Genomic DNA, 25742 nt, shown 5'->3' on the forward strand with positions numbered 1-25742 from the left:
CCATCAAGACCAGAACCGACTATTCATTTTAGCAATTTATTTTTGTTTCATTGTATGATTAAAAAAAAAACTTCTAGACTCACTCACTCAAAAAAAAGCATTTTCAAAAGTTTTTTTTTTTTTTACCCCTACACACTAGATAATAAGCATTTTTGCCACTTTGTTAAACAAATAAAACATTTTGATGTCCACAACCCTGAGGTCTGTGATTCAGTTGCTTGTCCCAATGGACAAAAATACCCCGGAAAACCCCCAGCTGTATACGTGAGTCAAAGCTCTGGACTTAAGTTCAGCAGTCCAGCAATTAGGCCACCATATTCATAACAAGCAGCGATCTGATAAGGACCTAATGTGCTCACGCTATCAACCAGTTTCCTGTTTATAAAGACCTCCTGTGGGGTGTGTGATACGCCTGGAGAAAACAAGTGAGCGATAGGTTCCTCATCAAGCCTAACTTCCAGCTCTCGTTCATCCACTACATTATTTTTTACTTTTCTAAGCATTGTCATAATCTTTTTACACAAGCCATACTACTATGCTTACTACTACATATACTGTATCCATATAATGACGGCAATGAACTTGACCAGATGGCCTTTTCATTCAATGGTCAAAGTTTCCTCCTAGAGTTTTAAAAAAAGAGCAGAGGGGGATGGTGGTGGGTTCAGTTATAATCTACTACAATGTCCCAGTGTAAAGGAAGTCTCTAAATTTACATCTAAATCTGAAACTGCTGCTTGTTATACTGTCCTACCAAAGGGCAGAGGTAGGAAAGGGTTTAAAACACAAAGCAAGAAAGCATAAAAACACCCGATGTATAAAATGATCTTTTAACCAACTAGTTTATAAAATGTAATTTAAATGTGTATAAGTAGAAGAACATACAGTCATTAAAGAATCACAATAGCTGTAATAGCTGGCATTTATTAAATATTCAATGACAATAATGCTTTAAAGGACAAATTCATTTTTTAATCCTGTGTGGACATTCGGATGAGTCTCCAGCGTGTGTCTGTATGTGTATGCATGTATGGAAAAGATAGTAAGAAAATAAGATTTTCCCTCTAATTTGACATCATATAAGAAGAGCGCGTCCCCTGGATTGTTGCTAAGCTTTGCTCTTCTATGGAGGGGCGTGGCTCATTTACATAGACACAGAAAAGGTGCATTTAGGAGAGTAGTGAAACAGAGTGAGATTGAGTACGTGGTAAGAAAAAAATATTATTTGGTCAGTATTTTAGCTGGATGATTAACACATATTTTGCAGAAGCTCTGAGAGTTGTGTTACAGAAGTAATAAAGTATAGGAACTTTGATAATTATGCAGGCCTTATTAATTAATATATTTTATTATTATTAATCATTGACTTTACCTTTTTATTTCTACTTTGTAAGATAATAAATAATAATAAAAAAAACATAAATGGTTATGTCCTTATAAGAAAATAATCATGAATGGAGTGATATGACAAACTCATGGATGAAGCAGGTTACTCTTCCCATGTCAAAGTTGATTATTTTCGTATAATGAAACATTCTTAACTCTTTAATACCATTGTATTTTGGCATCTGTAATGTCTTTAAGAGTCATTAGGGTAGATCAGTTGTTGTAAATATTGTGGATGATCTTGAATTTTTAGCTTTTATTTTTACACTGTGCTTCTTCAGCTATAAAGAATTGTTCCTTCACTTGTCCGTTTCTGGCCCTCGGTTCTGTCTTAGCAGCCCCGGTGATTCTGTGATGTTTTGCTGCATGGTATTTTAATCCGTTCAGACATACCACAAGTGAAGATGTGTTTGGAGAAGGGTCTGTCCGAGCTGCACAGATCCGCTTTAATGCTCTAATGTAAACAGTGAGCTCAGGGTAATCATGTGGTAGAAGGGAAATGGGGTGGAGTGGGCGGTTTTGGGATCGGTTGGGTGGACGAGAGCGATTTCGTGGCCTCACTGGGAAAAAAAGAAGGCCCGTTATCTAGATAATTAACCTCTTTTCCTATAAAAGCATGAATCCCAGAGGGAGTTTTGGAAAGACACAACTTCAGGCTTTTTGTTGAGTTTGGGTTCAAAAGTAGATGTTATGTTACAGATGTGAAAAATCTATTACCTGAATGAGATGTCTATAATGTAAACATGTTTTTCTCTTGAAGCAATGTTTATAAAGCCACAACATTACCACTTTTGGTTTCAGGATACTACCGAGCACACACTCGGCTTCAATCTTCCAGCTCATGTGTGACTAACCAAAACGGCGCCATTTTTCCTTACTCCGCTGACCCAGTTGCTCTGTGGTGAGGATTAACTCGGGCGAGGTTCCCATGGAGCTCCGTAAAGCTGCATAGGCCAAGGTCTTAAATCTCCAGGAGGTTTTGTCTTCCTTTCATGAGTATACAGTTTAAAAGGCTGATTTATGCACACTCTTGTGTTCTCTTCTGGGCTTTTGAAGACTTCTTCTCAAACATCAGTAGTTGCAAAAAAACAAGAAGGACAGACTGATATAATGATAACAGGAATCTGTGTTCTAAGAAGAACCTGCAGGAATATTGGGATTATTAAAAAAAATTCAACTTTGCTAGTGACATTTCAGTTTAATGAGCTGAACTTTGCTTTACATTCCTTTCAGTGGGTGCCTCTTAAATGAACTGACCAATTGGGGCTAACTTTAAGGCCTGACCCTCCGCCTCCTGTTTTGCATTCAGCCTGTTAGAGCTGCTTTTGTGTCTGAAGTACTACATCACTGTGTGTGTCTTTCCCTCCTATTACTGTTGGTCAGCCTCCCGAGCACCAGTACCGGAGTGTGATAAGAGCAGCTATGCAGCGTGAAGGCCAGCTCTCATCCAGAACCTGATGGTAACCACTGGCCAGCAAGCACTTTTTGAAGGTTTATTGGAGAGTCCTTTTGGTTCTACTGATCGAGTTAAATGCAAGGAAAGCGCAGAGCTCCAGATGCCATTTACAGAAGAGAGCGTGAGTGATAAGAGGACCCGCTGAGTGACCAGAAAGTTGTCGAGCGGAAGAAACCATTTCCTTTTGTTTGCCTTCTGAAGAACCTTGATTGCTACTTGTTTCCGCTGAGGGCTCTACTCTGTGAGGGTGAATGTCTTTATGGAAAAGTTCTTTCTGATTTTTTTCTAGAACAGTATTCTGATTTTAATAAGTAGAACTAAAGCAAGATCAAAAAAAAGAAAGAACTAAAAACAAAAAGTAGGACAAAGCTGTAAGGATGGCCAATTCAGGATTTCAGCTCTTGGGCTACTTCTTGGCTCTTGGAGGATGGATTGGGATCATCTCGACGACGGTGCTGCCCCAGTGGAAGCAGTCATCGTACGCAGGAGATGCCATCATCATGGCAGTCGGGCTGTACGAGGGTCTGTGGATGTCCTGTGCATCCCAAAGTACAGGACAGGTGCAGTGCAAGATCTTTGACTCGCTGCTGTCACTTGACAGTAAGTATGATGGCGCTGATGAGAGCTTCCTTTTCGTTTTGCTCTGTTCAGTTTTTGTTGCGTTGAGCGGATGATGGAAAAAATTTGAGCTATTATAGAGCGATATTTAAGACAAATTAAGAATTATAGTTCATATATACAGATTAAGGCTTTTATTAAGGCTTTTTTTCTATTAACTCCTGAAATAATGCAAATTACAAATACATATGTGCCACATTGATTGACTTGATGTAATTTAATTGATAGTTCAGATTTGGAAACAGCTTCTCTAGGTCGATCAGTGTTTTATAATTCTCTACATCACACAGATATTTAATTAGTAGTCCATTAAATTACAATCTCTGCACATCACTGTAACTGAAGCAGCTTATTGTCCCTATTTCATGAATGCTGGTTGTATTGAGAAGAAAAGGCCAGTGTTCATGCAAACACCACAGATATGTCCAGAATGCTAAATGCTCTTCTCTACACACAATACAGTAGCATTGTTTCTTCATTACTGTATTAATTGGTGTAGATCATATGCTAAGATATACACTAGACTTATATTTGTATGCATTTTTTCATAATTGTAAACCAAGTGGAGAGAATAGAATGCATTGATGATGACAATCACTGATTGTCTCTTCACCCCCCCCCCCAACCTAAAAGTGGTGTTTACAGTGCTGGGTGTGCAAATTGTTCTTTTACAGCACTGAGTATTCTTCATGTAAAACAAATCACTGCAAAACTAATTGGCCAAATGTCTTGGAAGGTCTGACAGATAATTGTTGTATTATATCAGTTATAACCTTTAAGCCTTCTGCAAAATAGGGTGGATCTTACTATAACTGATTCAGTCTTTCTTTTGAGTACGAGCCATGATCTCTAGGATAGGTCAGAGCTTAATTTGTAATTGAGGGCAGAGGAAACATTATGCCCAGGCTCATTAATTTTTAAGGTTAATCTCTTTGTTATCTGTTTAAGTTCTATAACCACAATGATCATCACCGAAGCCAAATGTTATAATATTTAATACATTTTATAATTTATTTATTAAAATAAAGATAATAAGGAAGCTGCAAAGCTCATTAATAAAATTCCTTATTTGCCCCATCAACTTTACTAGAACAGATATACTAGACACCAATTATATTATATGCCAACTAATTATATAGAGCACATCAATTGTAGCTCAGTATACACTCAGTATACACCATGCGCTCCAGAATACTGTACAACTCATGTTGGAATCAACAAAGGTTGATGGAACCGTCTGATTCCACTGTCCCCCCCCCCCCCCGCCTCCCCTGACCCCCCCGTCGCTAGTGCCATTGTTGATCTAGTCTTAGGTCATCTGCATGGATAGTAACCGCAATGTTCTGGCTTATGTATATACAGAAGCTCTTGGCCTTCTACAGTGCTGCATTGTTTGCCATCTTGCTTGGGACTTTGGCATCCTTTCTTGAATAATTGTTATTATGCATGGAGTCATCTGACCTCCGGACAACCGGCACTGTATGGAACTAGAAACACACACACAAACACAGAAAATGAACAGACATGCCAAGAAAAACTTATTAAAACTGTGGAACAATATATTATGGGTTGCATTTTTATTTTGCAATAAAATTAAGACCAAAAATTGTATCAAGCAATTCAAAGCATTTTGGCATACAGCAACCCAAAACTGTGATTTCTTTAACTGTATATTTAGAATATGCCCAGGGACCTGCAGAGTCCAACCACTCTTCACAAATCAGTCAATCAGGAAATCTAAATCTAAATAAACTAAGCAGGAATTTAAGACCTAATTACAAAATGTAATAAAATAAAAAAAGAGAAAATAAAAAAAAAGATATATATTTACCTTTATTTGTTATAAATGACGTCCTGTGGGTTACCTGCAGTCCTCTTATTGCCCACTAGAGAGCCGAAGCCCAAATTTTAGGAAAAACTTATAGAGAATGTTTTCGACAAATAAGAAAAAAAACATGTTTGTGCTGATGCAAAAAATTACAGTAACACTGGAAAACCTTCTCAGAAAAAAATGTCTGCCAAATGATAATTAGTTTATCTGGTGCAATGACATTTTAAACACTTGTTAGTTACAATTGTTTAAAAGAATACAAGTCGCAGCATATTATTTACATTTAGTAACAACAACAAAACTGCATAAACAATTTTGAAAAATTATATATTAAATAACATTAAAGATGTTGAACAGCTAGACAAGTAATAGTATTTGTATTAGTTTTAAAGTTGTTTCTTTTAATATTTTAATTAATTCGTGTGTAATTAAAGTAAACAATCACGGTTCAGGTTAGTAATTGCAAATATATGTAAATGTATATTTTTCGTGTTTACGTTTAAAACATAGGATACAACATTTTTATCACAGCTAATTAGATTTCAACAATAACATTACTTGTATAAATGATTTGTGTCCAGCTTGATAAACAAGGCTCAGTTGTAGTACACACACACACACACACACACACACACACACACACACACACACACACACACACACAAAAGTCTTTCTATTAGACGTCACCTAAGCATTTAATAATACATGGAATCATTTTACCATACAAAATATTCCCACAATTTCACTTTATTAAATCTTATATAAACAGATAAAAGAAAACGTTTTATTTCCTAAGAACTGTGTAGCCCTGTGCATCAGATATGACGTACAAAAAGAGGCCCACGTCCCATCGAACAATAGACAAAGCCTAAAACACACACGCAGCTTCTTAAAGTATGCACTCTAACACAGTGCACACTTGCCTTCTTTTCTTTGTTTGTGCCAGGCACTGCTAAGCTTGGCACTGGGCATGGGATGGTAGGAGGAAATCTCCGCCCCTCTGCTCAGCCCGACTCTAACTACTTCCATTCAAATGGCAGCTCGGGGATCAAAGCAACACCCTGTTGGGTCAAACCACCCAGTTTCGACACAAATCATTGTGAAGGATAAAAGCAGATGAAATAAGCATCACTTTCTTTCACTTAAAATCTAGCTTCAAAGTCCATCTGAGCATCTGTGTATAAATCAGACTTCAAAAAAGTTATACGACGAAATGATCTCTGTCTCCTTCCCTTTCTCTTTGAAATGTCTTTTATTGCTTCATTTCATGTCTCTAGTTCTTTCACTGCGCTCTCGAGGTCAGCTTGAGAACCTGCTAGACTCTGTAAGATCATCCCGAGGCATTAAAAAGTCATTGTTTTAAGCTGGACTTGCATGTTATACGTGTGAGCCTCATACACAAGGAGCGACAGATGAGTGAACAATTCTCCATTGTGGAAAACACCACTTTAATCCTGGCAGTGTAAAACATGTAACGAAGGCCCTCCTACGGCGTTCTCAATGCGAAATGGAAAGCCGTGTGGGCTTCATGTGGAATTTCAGAGAGGCATCCAGTCAAACATAACACAAGCATGGAGTGGAACAACGGCAAATAATTTACATGCTAAAAAAGTCGTATCTAGAGAGGAATTTTCCTTAAAATTAAACTTCATACAGAAGCACATTTTTACTCTTTATACCTTTACTGGGAATTTATCAAGTTGGATATGAACAAATATATTAAAAAGTGTTTACAGGAGCAAGAAAAATTGCATCCTGTGTTTGTCCCTAATTTTATTAGCAAATGTATACATTATCAACGAGCTTTAAACTAATATGACATGACAGACGTAAACATTGTCAAAAAGGCAATTAAGCCGAGACATTTCACAAGGACAAAAAAATAAAATAAATAAATGCCGCCCTTTAGAAAGAAGAAACGTTATTGTTTGTGACGTTGATGCACCGCCGTAGCTGAGCTGCATTAACGGATGATTTTGTACATTTGACCTTTAGGAGGTGCTCTTTTACCACCTGCTCAACATTTATTTATTTATTTATTTATTTATTATAAACATACTAAAAATCATCCGGTCAGTACTGGTCCTAATATTAGGCGAATTCAACCTCAGATGAACAACAACATATAACTATTTTTACCATGCCATTATTTATTTAACAAAAATGAAACCAAAAAGCAAAAGCAAAAAAAAAAAAAACATCTGGGCAATACTAAGTACCTCTTACTGCTTCCACAGGATTTAAGTTGCTGCCAGCTGCTGCTAATCATCAGCCCATTGGTGTGCAGATCTCTATAAAACTTTTTAAGATTTTGGCAGTTTGTTGGTCTGGAGCATTCAGGTGTCTGTTAACACAGTGGGAAAAACATAAGAAGTGGTCTCAGAAGAGAAGAAACTGTTGCTGCAAATTAAAGAGTTATAAAAACATATAGTGACGTAATTAAAACCCTAGTTTTCACTGATTTGACTCATTGTGAGCATTAGTCTCTTTTTGATTTATTTGTATCACTTTATATACATATACATTTTGAAATTTGTGTAGTTACAGTTTAAGCTCCACCCCTGGTCCACTGTTTTCTCAACCTATCAAAATCTTGTAGTGAAAAGCATTTAGAATAATATATTTTCTTCATATTGTATAAGTATACTTATGCACAGTGACCATTTTCCCTCTTTTCGTTCAAGTTATAAACAGTGTGAATCTTCAAATTCTAGTGTTTCATTCTTTTTTTTATTTACATTATGTTTTTCATTGTTATTTCAGTTCACATTCAGACGTGTCGAGCTCTGATGGTGATATCTGTGCTGATGGGCTTCATTGGCATTATAGTGAGTGTAGTGGGCATGAAGTGCACCAGGGTGGGTGATAACAATCCCGCCACCAAGGGCAAAATCGCCGTGGCAGGAGGAGGCCTTTTCCTGCTTGCAGGTAGCCATGACCACGCACACACACACACACACACACACACACACACACACACACACACACACACACACACACACACACACACACAAACACACAGAGCCTAATAAAGAAAACACTAGTAACACCTTAATTATACGGTACATGGTGCAATGTGGAGGATATTAATTATAACATTAAGAATTTGTTAATTTTTTCTTAAAGCATATTATGCAATTATGAATTATGAAAAGGGATACATATTGCTTACAAATGCACCACTGTCCCACACTAATACATGTACGTACATAATATCATGTTAGATTAAGAGCTTTAAAAATATTCATAGGGCTGGCATAAGGTCTTCATGAATAAGTGAACTCGAATAAGAAAGATTCTTCAACATTATAGTACATTTATATGTGCAAATATATACAAAATATATGCAAACAATATAATTTAATATCTCACAGGTTTTGGCACAGGCCCTCAATATAAACATTTAAAACATTGCTTACAAATGTGTGACGAAGGTCCACTATATGTTACAAAGTGCTAGTGAAAAAAAATCTAAATACATAATATTGACTCTATATGTAATGTATAATATTTTTTCTAGATTTTTATTAGGCAATTTATTTCTTAAGAAATAATACCACCAGTAATAAATATTCTCAATAAAACAGTTAAACTAAAGTTTTAATTTTAATCAGGAAAACGTAGTGAACTATGTAGTGGTAGTAAACAATTTCTAGATTTTATCATTTCAGCATGAGCTTCTTGTTTGCCAGGATTTGAATCCTGAATGTTTATCTTTTTGGTTTAGAGACTCACAAGTAAACAGGACGTTGGATATTTAGGGCAGTCACTCTCTTGATTTCTATCTTTCGGTTAGGTTTGTGTACGCTGGTGAGTGTATCCTGGTACGCAACGCAAGTCTCTGTTCACTTTTTCGATCCCAACACACCTCTAAATGCCAGGTAAGAAACTAATCATTTCATTTCTTCAATATAAATCCACAGTTTATATCTGGGCAAAGATGACACACACCATGGTGTGCTGTTTTAGGAAAATCAGCACAAACAAGGTAGTGTAATGAAGCAATGTTAGTGTTACAAGATGAAAAATGTATAATTTTTCATTATCCATACATCCCCAAGTATTTTACTCCTCTTATGCAACAGCAGCTTTCTAATGGTTTAATTACAAATTCCCAACTATTCCTAATTCCTATCTTTTTTCTCAAATGAGTTAATAACAAACCAACAGAAAAACAAACAGAAAAACAAACAAACAAAACAAACAAACAAACAAACAAACAAACAAACAAACAAAAAACTGCTTTTTATTTATGGAGAAACCACAAACTCTTTTGTCCTAAAGGTTAAAGTTACATGTAGAAATATCATATTAGAATTAGAGCATTATTATGTGATAGATAAACACTTTCTGACAAATCAAAAGTCTTTCCGCAAATTTGTTCCATCCTTTTAACTAAACCAGCACAAAATAGGTGATGAGTTATGGCTTAAGACTTGTGATAATTAAAACCAGCTGGTTTAGTTAATAGATGGAACAAATCTGGTATAGGATCTTTACTTTTTTTATGTATTCTGTCCCGTAAGGTATATGTCAAATAAGTTTAGAAAGTTTAAAAGAATATTAGTTACTTATGTAAAAAAAATTAAGTCAGTTATACTTCTCTTTGACAAACCAACTTGTTCATCATTCAAAATGCCTTTTACAGAGTCCACAGTTTATGTTAAATACATAAGTACATCCTGTAGCCTAAGGCAATTTTACTTTAAAATGCTACAAATGTAACCGTCAATTGCTTTGTTGCAGGTATGAATTTGGCTCCGCCCTGTTTATCGGATGGGCGGCGGCCTGCTTGACGATCCTGGGCGGCTCCTTCCTCTGTTGCTCCTGCGCTAACGAGGCCCGAGGCGGGCAGCAATACTACCGGCAATCACAACCCTCTACTGCCAGGGAGTACGTCTAAAAAAAAACACACAACTACAACCATATTTAAGCCTGAACATAAGTGTCAAAATGTAAAGAGCGGCGGGCGGAAGAGACAGAGCTCCTCCCCATTTACTAGGATTACACCTCTGTAATTGGAATTAAATTTACGTAAATAAATTTATATATACATGTTCCATAACTGGTAAAACTGGTTACAAAAAATATCAAATTTTAAAGCATTATTATATTTTTTTTTAATTAAATTCTTTTTTTTAAACAAATTTCAAAGGTGACAAAAAACTAATTTGTTTGAATTTTTATTCTCATTCAATGAGAGAATTTATTTATACTCATTTAGACTATTCTGGGATCAGGGGTTTTATATTTCTCAGTAAAAGGTAAATCAGAATTTATAATTTGGTAAAAGAAAATTAAGAAAAGAAATAAAGAGAGAGAACTCTGGACATGTAAGGATAAGCATAACCATGTTAGTGTTTTCTCTTCTTGCCTGACCTGCATGGTTGGAGCTCTGTTTGCCAGCTCGGCATTTCCTCAACTCATCACAACTAAACTCTCGCTTCACTGAGGAGACCAGATGTAATAAGCATTCCATTGTCTACCTACAGATACATTAAAGGCTGTCATAACACTTCAATATATGAAGCTTATTTAGAACATATATAACATGTATATTATTATCATACATATTGTTGATTGCACATCATATCATCATTGATCATCATCATGCATGTGTTCATAGGTTATACATATAGCCTTTTAAAAAAAGTGCTCCTGATACTATTTATGGTTTTGATGGCCTTTTATAGAGAAGACAATATTAATATTCATAATGCATTATAAATACACTTATAACATAGTATATTAAATACATAATACTTATAATACCTATTCACCCCATAGCATAAGTATAATACTTATAGTACTTATGCAATGCAGTGCATGACATAAACTGGTAAACACTTATAACTTTCTATATTTGCATGCACTAAACTTTATAAAGCATTTTTATAAGCCTTTATAAAGTTCGATTTATAAGCATGTCATTACCTGGCACACTATTATGTGCTATACACTGAATATAAGTATATACACTGGATATAAAACTTAAGAAATCAAAGGTGTTATAATGCATTTGAAATTTCATTAATGTATCACAGCATTATTTTACAGATTTTAAAATGCATTATGCCTAATGATATTATTATGTTGTATATTTATTCATGGTTATACATATTACCATGTTATAGATGCTTATGGGCATTTGTACAGCTTCATGACAGGCATTATAAATGACATTATAATACAGTTTAAATGCATTTCAGTTATTGTGAATTCTGTCTTCATAGTGGTGGAAAATGGAATGCTAAACTCTTGTCTCCAAAGATTTTATTTGTTTGTCTAATATATAAAAACAATAACAAAAAGGTATGTACTAATAAGATAAAAGTCAAATTAAGATTTGCCAACTGAAATAAACAAACAAAGAAATAAAGATTTTAAATATACTGTTTATATTTTTTAAAGTTCGCATCCCCATTCAATAGGGGACAGTTTATATAAAAAGTATAAAATATAATGTACACCCCAAAGTAAAAAAGCCATAGTTTTGCAGTGATCATCTCAGACTCCAGACTTCACTAGCTGCAGCTATTAAGAACAATTATTACTTGCATGAGGTGAGCAGTTTGGGGACATTTATGCAAAATTACTGTATATTAAGACCTCTTTTAGGCATTCAATTTTGTTCATTCCACTGCACTATTTTAATGTCCACAATTTACCCTTTCTTGTGCACGTCCATGCATCTTACTTAATTTCTTACTTGGTTTTAAGTCCATCCAAAAGGTTATGGACATCTTACAGTGACAGCCATATGTCCTTACACAACATCCGATTTTGTATTTTGGTTGTACTTCCAAGAAGGCTCTTCACTAGATTTGGAGTGTTTGTGTTTCAAGATAGTTAGTGAGCTCAGTTGCTGATGTGTGGATGTTGAGGAGGCTCCAGTTTGAGCTCATCCCAGAGCTGTTCAGTGGGGTTGAGTTCAGTAAGGGCTCTGTGCAGGACACTCGAGTTCTTTCACTGCAAATTTAACCATCACTTAAGAGTGATGGAGATAATTGTAAGGCAACAGTGTACAAAAGAATTCTGCGCAATTGCATGTGTTATTGTGCTAACAGTTTGGTGTAAAGTGTAAATTTCATCCAGTCCAAAGGCAAGCTTCGTTACTGTACTTAAGTACATATTTCAAGTGTATGTACTTCACTTGAATATACTTTTACAGTATTAATGTATACTTTTATTTTTTATTTTTAGTCCACTAAATCCTATAACAAATACCTGTACTTTCTATTGTACTACATTTCTGCATGGCATTGCGTTAAACAGCAGCAGTAATATTGGTCAGCCACCTGTTGACTATTTTGTGTAATTGCATGATTTGGCTTTGCTCTGTGAACCTCAATCATGTAGCAGGTGTTTGAAATCAGAAAATGGATGTAGATAGCAATGAAAGCAGCACATCTACAGCTGGGAAGGAGGAGAGAGAAAGAGAGAGAGAATCCTTTTTTTTCTTACTACGACTTATAACAGGGCTACATTGAGCTAATACGAGCTCAATACTTTTGATACTTCAATAAATTTGCAGTTAAGTACTTTTAAACTTAAACTCGAGTACTACTTGTACTTGAGTAATAGTTTACCAAGTGTATCTCTACTTTTACTTAAGTGCAAGATTTGTGTACTTTGCCCTCCACTGTCCAAAGGGGATGCAAACTTTTGCAATTAATAATTTGTCATGCAGACAACATTGAAACAATCTCACTACACTTACTGAATTCACTGAAATTTAAATCGATGTTATACGGTGATTAAATCTGTGTAAAATTGAAACTGTATTAAAACAACCCCTTCAGGGATTCTACATGATGTCATGTTATGATGATGTCATGATGATTCTACATGATGTCATGTTATGATGATGTCATGATGATTCTACATGATGTCATGTTATGATGATGTCATGATGATTCTACATGATGTCATGTTATGATGATGTCATGATGATTCTACATGATGTCATGTTATGATGATGTCATGATGAGTTCCTGCACTAAGCAATGCTTTAACATCTTCACTAATGTTCCTACAGAACCTCAACATGTCTTAACATATTAATCATACTTTATGAGCTCGATTGAATCTTCCTCTAATTGCTGTTCTTTTCTGGATCTCTTCTTGTCTTCCATAATTCAGGGCTGAGTTATTGAGTGAGACTAGTTTCCCTGACTGACCAAACCTCCCTGCCTTTACTTGAGGACTGGTCAAGCTCTGCTCTCTGTTTCTGTCCCAACTCTTCTTCTACCTAGATTTCAAAATGTCTCTTTGTGTCATTTGTGTCATGTCTCTTTTATTCTTTAAATCAGAACCTAATCAAGAAAAAATTGTGCCTCAAAGCCTTTTTGTGTTTTTATTTGTGTGTGCGCATGAGTTTGATCCTACGTACCTAAGTCTTTGCTATAAACATGTCCTCAACGTCATTTCTAACGCACGCAAGAACACAAGTATGATTTTTTTCAGTTTTAACTGCAAACCTAAACATGTCTTTTTTTAAATTGCAGAGGAAATGTTAAAAGTTCTCCACCAGACAAAGGGGAGCAGTTCTTGTAGTTTGGGAGAGGGCAACTCCGTTGGTCTCACGCTGGGTTAGATTTTGGCAACTGACAAGACACTCTCTTGATGATAAACGTTATATAATTTACGATTAAAATGGTTATGTTAACAAACAAAAACAAAACCAACAGAAATGACATACTACTGTTTAAACCATCTGTACTGTTTATCCATCTTGTATATGCCTTTGATTTTCTTTCTTAGATATAAAAACTTAATTACAATAAAAATATGATATTGTACTGTACATGTCTAGAATTGATCTATATTCCACTGGAATAAAAATACGTTCAACATGGAGTGAGCCAAACGTAGAGATTGTGGAAATGGAAAAAAAAAAGGTTTTTGATATTGTTGTTGGTTTTTTTTGTTTTGTTTTGTTTTGTAATATTAGACCTCAGTTGTATCTTTGATAAGACTTGATTCAGGGTACGTTAATGATGCATTTGATCACTTATGCAAGATATTCAGTGTTGTTGTGTAGTGAATAAATTCATAACCGAGCTTTCATTTACATTTCCATTTTTTTCTAATCTGAACAATGCAGAAATGCTTTTCATATTCATTCATGGAACGTGCTTTATTTCTGAGGTCCCGTCCTCTCTTTTGTTGTGTTATGGTAAAGAAACATGAGGCTGTTTTTGCAGTCTCAGTAAAATTATAAGACCCACACCCACAAAACAGGCGCGTTATGCTGTTGTATTAGATTTTTTTTTGCTTTCTCTCTTACACACTCTCTCTCTCTTTGGTGCACAAATGATTTGTGAAGATGAATTTCAGATTCCTGACTCACTGACTAGGGAGTTCAATTCAGCTCACGTTGAGAGGCACTAGTTTGCTTTCTTTAGAGCTTGTTCGTGTAATGGCTGTTTGTTCGCTTGTAATCACAAATCCTTTTATTCTGAATATTTTCCATCCAATGTCTACTTGTCTCCTAATATTGAACTATGTTTCATCTCAATAAGGTGTCTTTTGTTTTTTTTTCTGTTTTGAAATTAAATAAAAAAGATCTACAAACTGAACATAACTGTGTGTTTTTGTCTCGGTATAATTGATAAATATAAATAAATTATATAAAAAAAAAAAATATATATATATATATATATATATATATATATATATATATCTTGTAGGCAGACAGATAGATAAATAATTAAATACATTTAATAATAATTGGATAGATATATAGAAAGATTAGATAATAGATAGATAGATTAATAGAGTGATAGATTAAAAGATCTGATAAATAGCATTTATACAGATTTTATCAAACTTTTCAAACTCGTTTCAAAATGTCTTTAATTCTAAAAGCACTATATAAGTAAAACTGAATTGAAAAGGGGTAATGGAATAAATAGAAAGTTACATTTTAATTACATACTGTAGCTAAGCTTTTTAAACCAGCAGATTGCAAAAAGTTTTTAAAGATAACAAAATAATATTTGCACACTAAAGACAACATTTAGCCTATATATTTTATATATAAATCAAAACCATAATACAACCATAATGATGACCACATGCACTGTATTATTATTATTATTATTATTATTATTATTATAATAATATTTTAATTAATTATTTTTTTTTTCGTTTTGGATGTGCTAAAGCTCTTTGTGGTTCTTTGTTTTCCATCGTTCTAACACCTGGACTATCTTACATCAGACTTTACACCTGAATCATTTCCTCTGTTTATTTGTTTCCTCGCTTAATGTTTCCTCCCGAGTGCTGTGATCATGTAAAGCCCCTAGTGTTCTTAGGGAATTACAGGAAAAACTCAAATGACATTTCTTCCTGCGTGGACTTGGCGAGAAATCAAAGTCATTAATTGGATTGTTCAGGGTGAGCTGGTAGTTAACGCTGGAGGCTTTCTCGAGAGAAAAACAGGATACACACTGTTTGGTGCAGAAGTCAGTCATATGTCTTGGTGCTTACAAGCTTGTGTTAGCAACCAAAAGATTTGAACGTTTAAATCCCAGACCTGCCACAAAGCCAGAATTGGGCCCTTAAAGAAAATCTACCACTTTGGATTAAATAAAAGAACCAAATATGATTGTGCTTTAAAAAAAGAGTACATTACTTCCACCCCTCAGGTTAGGTAAGGAACACTATGCTGACATAAAAAAGGGTAAAAAAAAAAATAAGACATGGATTAAAACATTACTTTAAATTGGTTTATTATATCCGTACAGCTGTGCCATTCTTCTTCGTTTTATCTGACACTACCAAGTACAGCTGTCAACCTTAAAGTCAAAATGGTTCCAATTAGAAGTCTCTGGAACTCCCAGGTTAATTTAGAGATCAGATCATAGTGTTATCTCTCATCAGTGACACCCTTTTCTCCTTTATACTACAGCCAAAGTATATTAAAGTAAAATTACTTATGGGATTACTATTAGCAGAAGAAATGAAATCTGATCTGAATTACTGCATGAATACATGTGAACTCACAGGTATGCTAATCACACATTACGTGTACTTATGACTTTTTTTTTAAAGTACTGTAAGATTAAAAAACACAAGCACTTTGTGTCATGATGTTACAGTATATAAAATAAATCATTTGTGATTTGGGAGTTACTGTAACCACTGAGAGGTGAAGTATTTTCCCATATCAACTACAGCAATAAAAAAAAAAGAAAAAAATGTACATATGGATGAATTATTCCTGTACTTTAATTATATTGATATATTTTTATATCAGCTATAATTCAAGGCAGAGGTCATGTCTCTGACGGTGGAGACACCTTAAATTAATGTGAAATAAACATCCCCAGTTTTTATAACAAACACAATCATTTGATCCTGATAAGTACTCAAGTGATGCACCCTGGTGGTGAAAAAAAATCCTGTCCATACTTTATAGATATTTAGAATTATAATACCCTTATGCAACTAGGTCTCATGCACATCTTCATAACTGTTTAGCAAAAGACATTACACTGGGTAACATTGTAATGCGAATCTGTTTATAAATTTTAAAAAATGCATTATAAGTAGTAATTTTAGTTTTACATTATATTAGTACTGTATTCTGCAATATCTTCTTATACTGCACTGTTGGAGGTAAAAGGTGTTTATAATGTATATGATCGATAATTTAATTTTATAAATAATCATAACACTGTTTACAACACAGAAAGAACATAATAAGCAGATAGGAGTTTGTTTAAAGTTGATTATAGATATAACCATTCAATTTTCTCTAAAACTGTGCATTTTTGTGCATTTTCAAAATCATTGGAAAGTACAGTATTTAGTATTTAAGCATTTAGTACAGTATGAATGTATTATAACAGGTTATGGTTATTCTGTAAATATGGTCTTAATAGGAAATATCTCAATAGAATAAATTAGGGCACTAGTGACTCAAAGCGTTAAGGCGCTAAGTTACTAATCGAGTGGTTCTCACCCAAACATTGCCAGTTTGCCTCTGTTGGGCCCTTAAGCAATGATCTTAATCCTATCTGCTCCAGGGGCACCATATAATGTCTGGCACTGCGCTCTGACCCACAGCCTACTAACAAAAGCTGGGATACACAAAGAATATATATAATTTCACTGTGCAGTAATGTATATGTGATGAATAAAGGCTGAACTGAATATAATGTGTCTGCACTTCACTTCTATGTCCATCAAGAGGCAGTATTTTCCCACATATTTCATTTCATCAATCAGCGCCTGCTATGTGCATAAACAAGTCTCATTTCCCATTTCAGTGCTGGAAGTTATAATTTTAACGACATAAGGAAGACATGCATACATACAAGACACACACATGCATGCATGCAAGAGCACACACACACACACACACACACACACACACACACACACACACACACACACACTTTTGAGAGAAATGTTAGGCATTTCTTATTGATCCCTATTGATGCTTCATAAAGTAACCATGATCAATGGTTTTACAAAAATAGACAAATGACAAACCTAAATAAGACAATTTCATCAGCCTGAAAGAACACTAAAGTGTCTAGTGTCTGCTGTATGATGCAAAGCCAAAGACATGGACCAAATCAAATGCATATCTCTGTGCAAAACTTTTCAAGGAAGACATGGGTTCAGAGTTCTGCATTATTCTTCATAAGCCTCTAAAGACACTTGCATATATAAACAAGTTGATGTACTATAAAAAAAAAGGCAAACTCTGTATAAAGACATTACCATCAAATTTTTACAGTGGCCTTCATAGAGCTACAATAAACCTACATACTGTATGACAACTGATCCAAACAATTTAAGCAGGTATAGGAAATGCATGAAGCAATAAATCAAGATTTGTATGAATGTAATAACATTTGATTTACCATGGGTGTTTATACACGTACATTTAACCTACATAACCTCTTTATTACAAGTGATATTTAAAACAGTACAACCAAGTTAAAGCACAAAATGTTCATACGATTGTCAAAAACTTTACTTAACCCTAGTGCTCATAGAGATACATTACACCTCTGTATTCTCTTATGACTATACCTCAGGAAGTCAGGATTTGTTTATAAGCAGGCACATTACACATACATAAGGCTATTATAACAACTGTTATGAGACAACTATTACTGTATATAACAAAGTTTATGTAGGTACAAAGTTTGTATAAAAATGGTAAGATTTAACTTGAATGAGTGTTCATAGTGCTCTATTACAACTACATAAGACCTTGACTGACATAAACATCTGCACTATAAGCAACTTTATCCAGGACAAGCACGCCTTAATACAATACATTTGTTTTGATGTACAGTAGTAAAATTAATTATCCAGGGAGTTCATAGAAATACATTAGAGCTACATAGTGAATCCTTTCATGTTGTAAATCCATGACAGGATTCCAGAACAGTATATCCAAAAGTAATATATGCATGCCTGCATAAGTCAGGATCCATATATAAGAACTAGCACCCTACTTAACGCTGGTGTCCATCAAGCTACCTTACACCTACATAAGCAACTTTTATAAAACCATAATAATAAGCCAAGACAAGTGAAAAATTGTTGTTAACATATATTTGTTTTAACACTTTCCAGGCTGTTGGGACAATATCTGAACTTCTCCACTCCTTGTTATTCTGGTGCATCAGAGTCACAAAGCTCTTGACACATGTGGTTAATTAGAAAAGTGAACAAAGGTGACTTAAAGCTGGCATAGAGACTATATAAACTGCTTCTCAAGCATGTGAATATCATTAAAAGTGAATAAAACAACACTGACGTCTTTGTGTGTAGGACGCTTTCTGGTTGCTTACCCCAAGGATCTCATTATTAAAAAAAAAAAAAGAAAAGAAAAAAGATAAAACAATTCTATATTAACTAATGTTGCTTCAGTTTTTTACTTCTCTGTAATAATAACAGTAAAAAATAAAGGGCATGGTTTGGGATTTTTTCTTATTCTTTTCCTGCATGCCATTAAAGGAATTATGCCTGAACATACCCTTTTCAAAGGATATTAATGTTTGTAGCCCACTCCCATATTTTCTGATAAACATATTTGGTTACAGTATGTAATACAGTATGAACAAAGTATGCACCCCGTCAATTCTGTGGAATTCAAAGATTAATCATGAAAAAATGCCTATAAGTGTTCTGAAATAGATCTATGTGACTAAAATGTGGAAATATATTATCTTATGGCTATCTAAACCATAAACATTTATCATTGCAATTTCAAATTTGAACCAGTGAACATTAATAAAAATTACGGTACTGTGCAAAAGTCTCGACCGTCCTTATTTCTTCATCTTAAATTAAATTATGTAGATCAAATTTAAGGAAAATGAAGCCAATGTTTTACTGTGGCAGGCTGCAAAGCACTTAAAGAAATTATTTAAAAACTGGTTGTTTATGCAACAAATTCAGCAGCAACCTCATTTCCCCTCTTGTCTGGTATAACCACTCAGCATTTAACATCACTAGTATACTAATCACTGGCCTAATCAACTGTAATTATCTGCACCTGTTTCTCACTGGTTCATGTCATAAGTTTAAAAAAAAATTACAAACAAAAATATTATTTAAAAACTTCCCAGGTACAGAAAATGAGAGACAAAACTGTCCTACAGAAAGTGTGGAAAACTATCTCTCAAGACTTTATTGTAAGACACAAGAACCACATGTTTGGTGGTTCTTTGGTTAAAGAACCACATGAATCATATCAACCATACTGTATGAAAAATTGTGAGGGGCTCAAGACCTAAACCTACCTGTAGCTTTTACAACCCAATATACATCCATTACTAGTAAAGCACATGGTTCATACTCATATTATCTTATCTCCTGACTCCCAAATAACCCCAGTTCCAGGTCATGTATTAACATTCTTCTGAACCTGCTGCAGGGTAGATACCCCCAACACACACCCCACTTCATGATTTCTTTTTCCTACACAAGCCCAAAATGATGCCGCGGTGAGAGTTTGGTCACACTCTTGCACTCAGTCCTCACACTTCTGGGGCACCCCAAAATGCATAAACTACAGTATTAAAAAAATCTAAACAAGCCCTTTAAACAGCATTGAGTGAGGTAGAAAACAAGGCAGACAGCCTTACTTGCTGCCAGGATTAAGCTCTCTCTTCATCATACATGAGTCATCGGAGGGTTAGAGTCTCATTTCCAGCGCCAGGGAAGGCTGTGCTATGCCATGTCGGGGGAAATGGGTCATTGCAGGCTTATACTGTAGCACAGATTCAGCGGTGCATAATGCAGATACTTCACACAGCATTTCACGTTTACATAGTCATGTGCTAAGCCTGATTTGAAACTTAATTAGGGAAAATTAGCAACACTTTATTTATGGGTACCTAAATAAGACCTTTATAATGCCTTCATAAGCATTTCATGAATGTTTTTCAAAAATGTCATAAACAGGAAACAGGATTTATGCAAGTGCTTTTAAAAAACCTGTGTAATTAGTTTTAATTTAAGATTTTAATAATAATAATAATAATAATAATAATAATAATAAGATACTATATTGTGTTTTAATTATTTACAGGTCATATAAAGGTTTTTTAGTGCACAACTATACACTAAAGTTACTATACATTATAATGAATCGTTACACTTGTTTCAACACTCTTGACTTTAGATTTTTGTCTATAATAAATTATTAGAGACTTAGGAGGCATAGAACTACGACACATGATCTGCAATAGTTATAACACATTATAGCAAATGCATTGTGTATCCTATTACATTTTGAAAGCGCTCATAAAATCATAAATTCTTTATTTTTTGGACCATATCATGTTACATAGGCTGCTAGATAACATGCGTATACAGTATCATTTACTCATCAAAACATGGTAGAAAGTGATGTTAAATTGCATTACAACCCAGATGTACAAAGGTATTAATAACACATATTATAAACTGTGTTCATTATATGACATTCAGAAAAGTTTAACTGACTATTATGCTTTTCAAAGATTATTGATGAACTGATGATGTCAGGTGTTTATAAAACTTTATAATAGCTGCAAGTCAAATAATGTACTCATAGAAACATTGACACTGATGTCAAGGTATAGCAATGAAATACAGTTTGTTATTCCATCACATTCAGATCGTTTCAAGCTATATATGCATTATTATAGATTAGAACATCTGTTTATTGAAATATGGCAAACACAGGCTCTCTAAACTTACAGGCCCTGCTGTGGTTATAATGCATTATACTGTAGCAAATAAATTACAATAACAGCTATAATAACATTATAGCGCAGAAATAATCTTTAATAATGCTAATAACTATTAATAGCTAACAACAACTTATAACCTGGGGACATAGAAAAAAAGCACCAATACTGAATAGCACTATAATTCAGGCTATGTTGCAGATATTAAGCACTAGAGCAGACCAAATTGTGTTTATTGGTATAAAGTACATGATAATGCATTATGTTTGCAGTGAAACTTACTGTACATTAATGTAGTCTGATTGTGCATGTTGGCATCTTTTCACATGTCAGGTAGTCATTTGGTTGTGGAGAAGCTTGTAGAGGAAGACCATGGGGAAGCTTTTGCCTGATTAGACTCACAGCCTGCAAATCAGGAAGATGTCAAAAAACCAATGTCATTATTTCTTGTCCCCTTTCAGAACCCTGTCCCAATGATTCACTCCCACACCTTCACACATGGACTAACCAGGTCCCTAGAACATCCCTAGATCTTCCCATGACAGAGGGGAACCATATTGTTTTTGTATGCTGCTGGACATAGAGTGAAAAAAAAAGCAGCTGGTCCAGCAACCGATAGAGGAATTGCCTGAGGAGAAACTTTCAAAAGGCAAACTTACACTTGGACTCACTACATTTTGACATGTATGTTGAGTTACATCTCTAATAAAGGCAACAGCAGTAAGGAAAAACTTACTGGTGACAGCGGATAGTGCGATTATGCATCACTGTCGTATACAGGTGTAGAGGTGTAAAGCAGCAGCACTAGAGTGTTGACAGGTTGTTGAGGAGAAGTGTAATAAGTTACACTTAAAATTAGCACAGAATTAGCAAAAGCAGGAAATATAATTAAATAGTATTTATGCTGAGGTCATTCAAATGATTGATAACCTCATCAGTCAGTACCACTTCAAATAAAGAAATACAGATTGAGAGGAAGCACTTTGTGTTAGTCTATGATCCTCAGGAAACTGGGTTGATGCAATTCCCTGTAGCCATAGAGCAGACCTGGCAAGTAATTAAGTACAACTACTCAGTTTGTGTATTTATTTCCTTGTATTTGTGCTTTTCTTGAGTATTTCTCATATGTGACACTTTATAATTCTACTTACTGCATTTTTAATGAGAAACCTGTACTTTACCTTACTATTTCCTAAATAAAAATGTGTAACTTTTCAGATGATGATCACATAAAAGTGCATTGATTTTCTAACATAAACATATGCATACTGTGACCTGAGCTTCACCCCACATGGGAAGGACAGGAACAAAATAATACCACCAATCCAAGCAGTTAAAGTTTACAGAAATGACTGGCATCGTGGGCATCAGATCCCACTCACTTCATCTCTTGACATTTTTAGCTACGTCCATGTTTTTTTTTCCTTACGTATTGAGTTTGTGTACTTCTGCCACCTCTGCAATAAAGGGGTGTAATGTTGGAATATTGGAAAACTTAAAAAAAGTATATATATATATATATATATATATATATATATATATATATATATATATATATATATATATATATATATAGTAATTAGTTTACTGTTGCCCAGGTGTGTGGCGATGCACAAAAATGCTAAAAATAATGTTCAAAAGTTCAATTGGTATGTTACTTATGCATCTGAAGTGTGTAGACATTGTCTCTCAGCAGAAGGAAGATGAAGATGTCACTGGCACAAATCTGTCATGTGCCTGAAAAAAATCAGGATAAATCAAAAGACTAAAGCAGGAACATGCTAGAAAAGCTAGAAGAACTGAAGGCTTCTTTCTGTTAAAAAAAACCCAACAATAATAAAAAAAAATCTATAATATTGACACAGACATGTCTAAGATTACCCATGAAAACAGAAATAAACCAGGATGACCTGTAAGAGTAGCAAACAGCTGCAACTGTGAGTAAGTCTCAAAAACACAAAAGATGAGTTTGCTAAGAAAAAAAGCCAGAAGACTTCATGCAGAGTTCTGGGAGAGATGAGATAAAGTTGCTGCTGTAATAGAATGATGAAATGAGGAAAGTTTAAGAAGGGGGGAAAGAGAGCAACCCATGCTGCAAAGCATACCATTTAATTTGCATGCATGACTTCCAGCTGAACCGAGTCACTCGTCTTTGATCATATGATGATGTGACAGCTGAGAGCAGTGGCATGATGGATTGTGAAGTGAAAAGACGCATCTTAACGGCTTCAATCTGACAAAATGCTCCAGAATTTATAATGTAATGCTTTGCTGTATGGGAGAACAGACAGCATTTTAGTGATTAAAAATTATTCTTGATGATAAGGTTTAGTTTGACTTTAAATAAGCAATAAGGTTGTGATTTTAATAAAGAATTAGTAAATACACTAAATATATTTTTTAATTAAAAAACTGATAAGAATTTGGGTAATGGGGTTGTATTTTTAAAGTAATCTCAATTAATATAAGTAATCAGGCAACATCACAAGCAGTCAAAAGCAAGCAAACAAATAACATACTAAAATACATATTTTCAGTGCAAAAAAGGCTAAATATGTCATTTTGGGGATTTTACTCCAACTTATTTTCCAAATGTACACAAAGTTGTCTTTATTTTATTTTATTTTATTTTTTTGGAAATTGGGATATGCTTATTTTAAAAACGTTGAAGTGATGTTTGAGTCGAAACACAACAGTGGATGACTGCAATACAGAGGAAAAATGCACCGAAAAATATACATAACATAAACTAATTTTTGACATAAACTAATTTTCTATAAACAAATTTTAATTGCCATTTCCTTGAACAAATACTTTGTACTGTTAATTTATTTGTGTCTGCGTGCAGATTTTAAACACAGCCTATACATTTCGGGTGACTATATTTTAAAATATTTAATTGTCTCCTGTTCAAAATAATACATCAAAAAGCTCACAGCTGTATATGGTTTTAAAACCTTGCATGAGCCAAAACAAATTCTAGTTTTAAAGGCATATAATTTACTTGCTGTGTGCTTAAATCAGAGGAAAATGCCTTGATTTGTAAAAAAAAAATAACTACCAAACTCTGTGGGAAAATGGAGCAGTGTAGCATGACAAAAAGCTCCGTACCAATTAATAAAAACAATGCTTGTTCCTGGAAGAAAACCTATATTATTATACTTCATCATGCCACCATATTGTTTATTATATTTCTTTACAAGTAAGTCTTGTAATTTGATATTCCTTATACATATAGGATAATATTTATATAATAAATAAGTTTATATAAAGATAAACTTTTACGACAAACGGATCGCTCACAAGCATAAAAAAATGCATTAAAACATTTGACATCTTCTGTAGCATAACTTTCTAAAATGTGTATGCTTGCAATAATTATTATGGTTTATTCATTGAAGTCACAACAGTATATGAAACTGTATAAACTGTCTTGAGTACACAATTTATTATCTCCGTTTCATCCCTTAAACTAAGAAATTCAACTTGCACACTTCTTGGTGCACTTTTTTCAAGTGACCTTGAAGTTTTTTTTTTCCTTCACAAGGAGAGTATGGATCAGAGCAAGAGCTTTCTCGCGCTATTGATCTCTCCCTGCGATTCTATAGAGCTACTCCAATCTCAGCACGTAGCATTTCTTTACGCGCAGCTGGAGGTGGACTCTGCCTGCAGAAAGCCACGCTTTGGATGGATGCCCCTATTACCCAGAATCCTATTAGTGAACATAAGCTGTAGAAATCAAAAGTGGTGTAAATGGTTTATATGGCATCGATGTTATTAAAAATGTGCAACTACAGGGCACAAAAAAGAAGGTAGGGAAATTGCAGGGTATAGAAATCATCGAACGGTATTAGTCTGCAGGATGTCTGCTCAGCGAGGTAGCCAGAGGACATCTGTAGCAGAGGCATAGCTAGGGGAGTGGATTTCATGTTTAAAGCAAATATAGAAATATTTCTAATTCCTAATACTTACTTGTAAATAATTAATCATATTAGCATTGTGTAAACTTTTTTTTTTTTTTTTTTTTTTACTTTAACATCAAGCAATCACACTGTGTGGATATCAAGGTGACCACCATGACATATGCCTGGTTTACTGCAAAAGAAAAATGTGGATATAAGCTTATGAGTTTAAAGTTAAAAACTTTAGTAAGCTTATTTCCCCTTAAGTGTTATAATGAAGTCTTTACTTTAATACGTCAATTCAGACAGGATGTTTTTTAGGGATGTACAGGTTATAC

At 34.4% G+C, this 25742-nt stretch overlaps 1 protein-coding gene across 2 annotated transcripts; it reads left to right on the plus strand.

Annotated features, from left to right (window-relative positions):
• The first annotated feature begins 2723 nt into the window (after positions 1-2723).
• On the plus strand, positions 2724-14354 carry cldn19 (claudin 19). 2 transcript variants are annotated; one of them, XM_053484541.1, is made up of 5 exons: positions 2724-3442; positions 8055-8219; positions 9088-9172; positions 10038-10184; positions 13434-14354. In XM_053484541.1, exons 1-5 carry the CDS (start codon positions 3220-3222, stop codon positions 13468-13470), a joined length of 657 nt encoding a protein of 218 aa, XP_053340516.1. In that variant the 5' UTR covers positions 2724-3219; the 3' UTR covers positions 13471-14354. The 2 variants fall into 2 exon arrangements, with proteins under 2 accessions (XP_053340516.1, XP_053340515.1); XM_053484540.1 differs by having other exon boundaries at positions 2725-3442; positions 13799-14354.
• Positions 14355-25742: the final 11388 nt, after the last annotated feature.

The sequence above is a fragment of the Clarias gariepinus genome, chromosome 23 (assembly GCF_024256425.1).
Source record: "Clarias gariepinus isolate MV-2021 ecotype Netherlands chromosome 23, CGAR_prim_01v2, whole genome shotgun sequence".
In the NCBI taxonomy this organism is placed as follows: Eukaryota; Metazoa; Chordata; class Actinopteri; order Siluriformes; family Clariidae; genus Clarias; species Clarias gariepinus.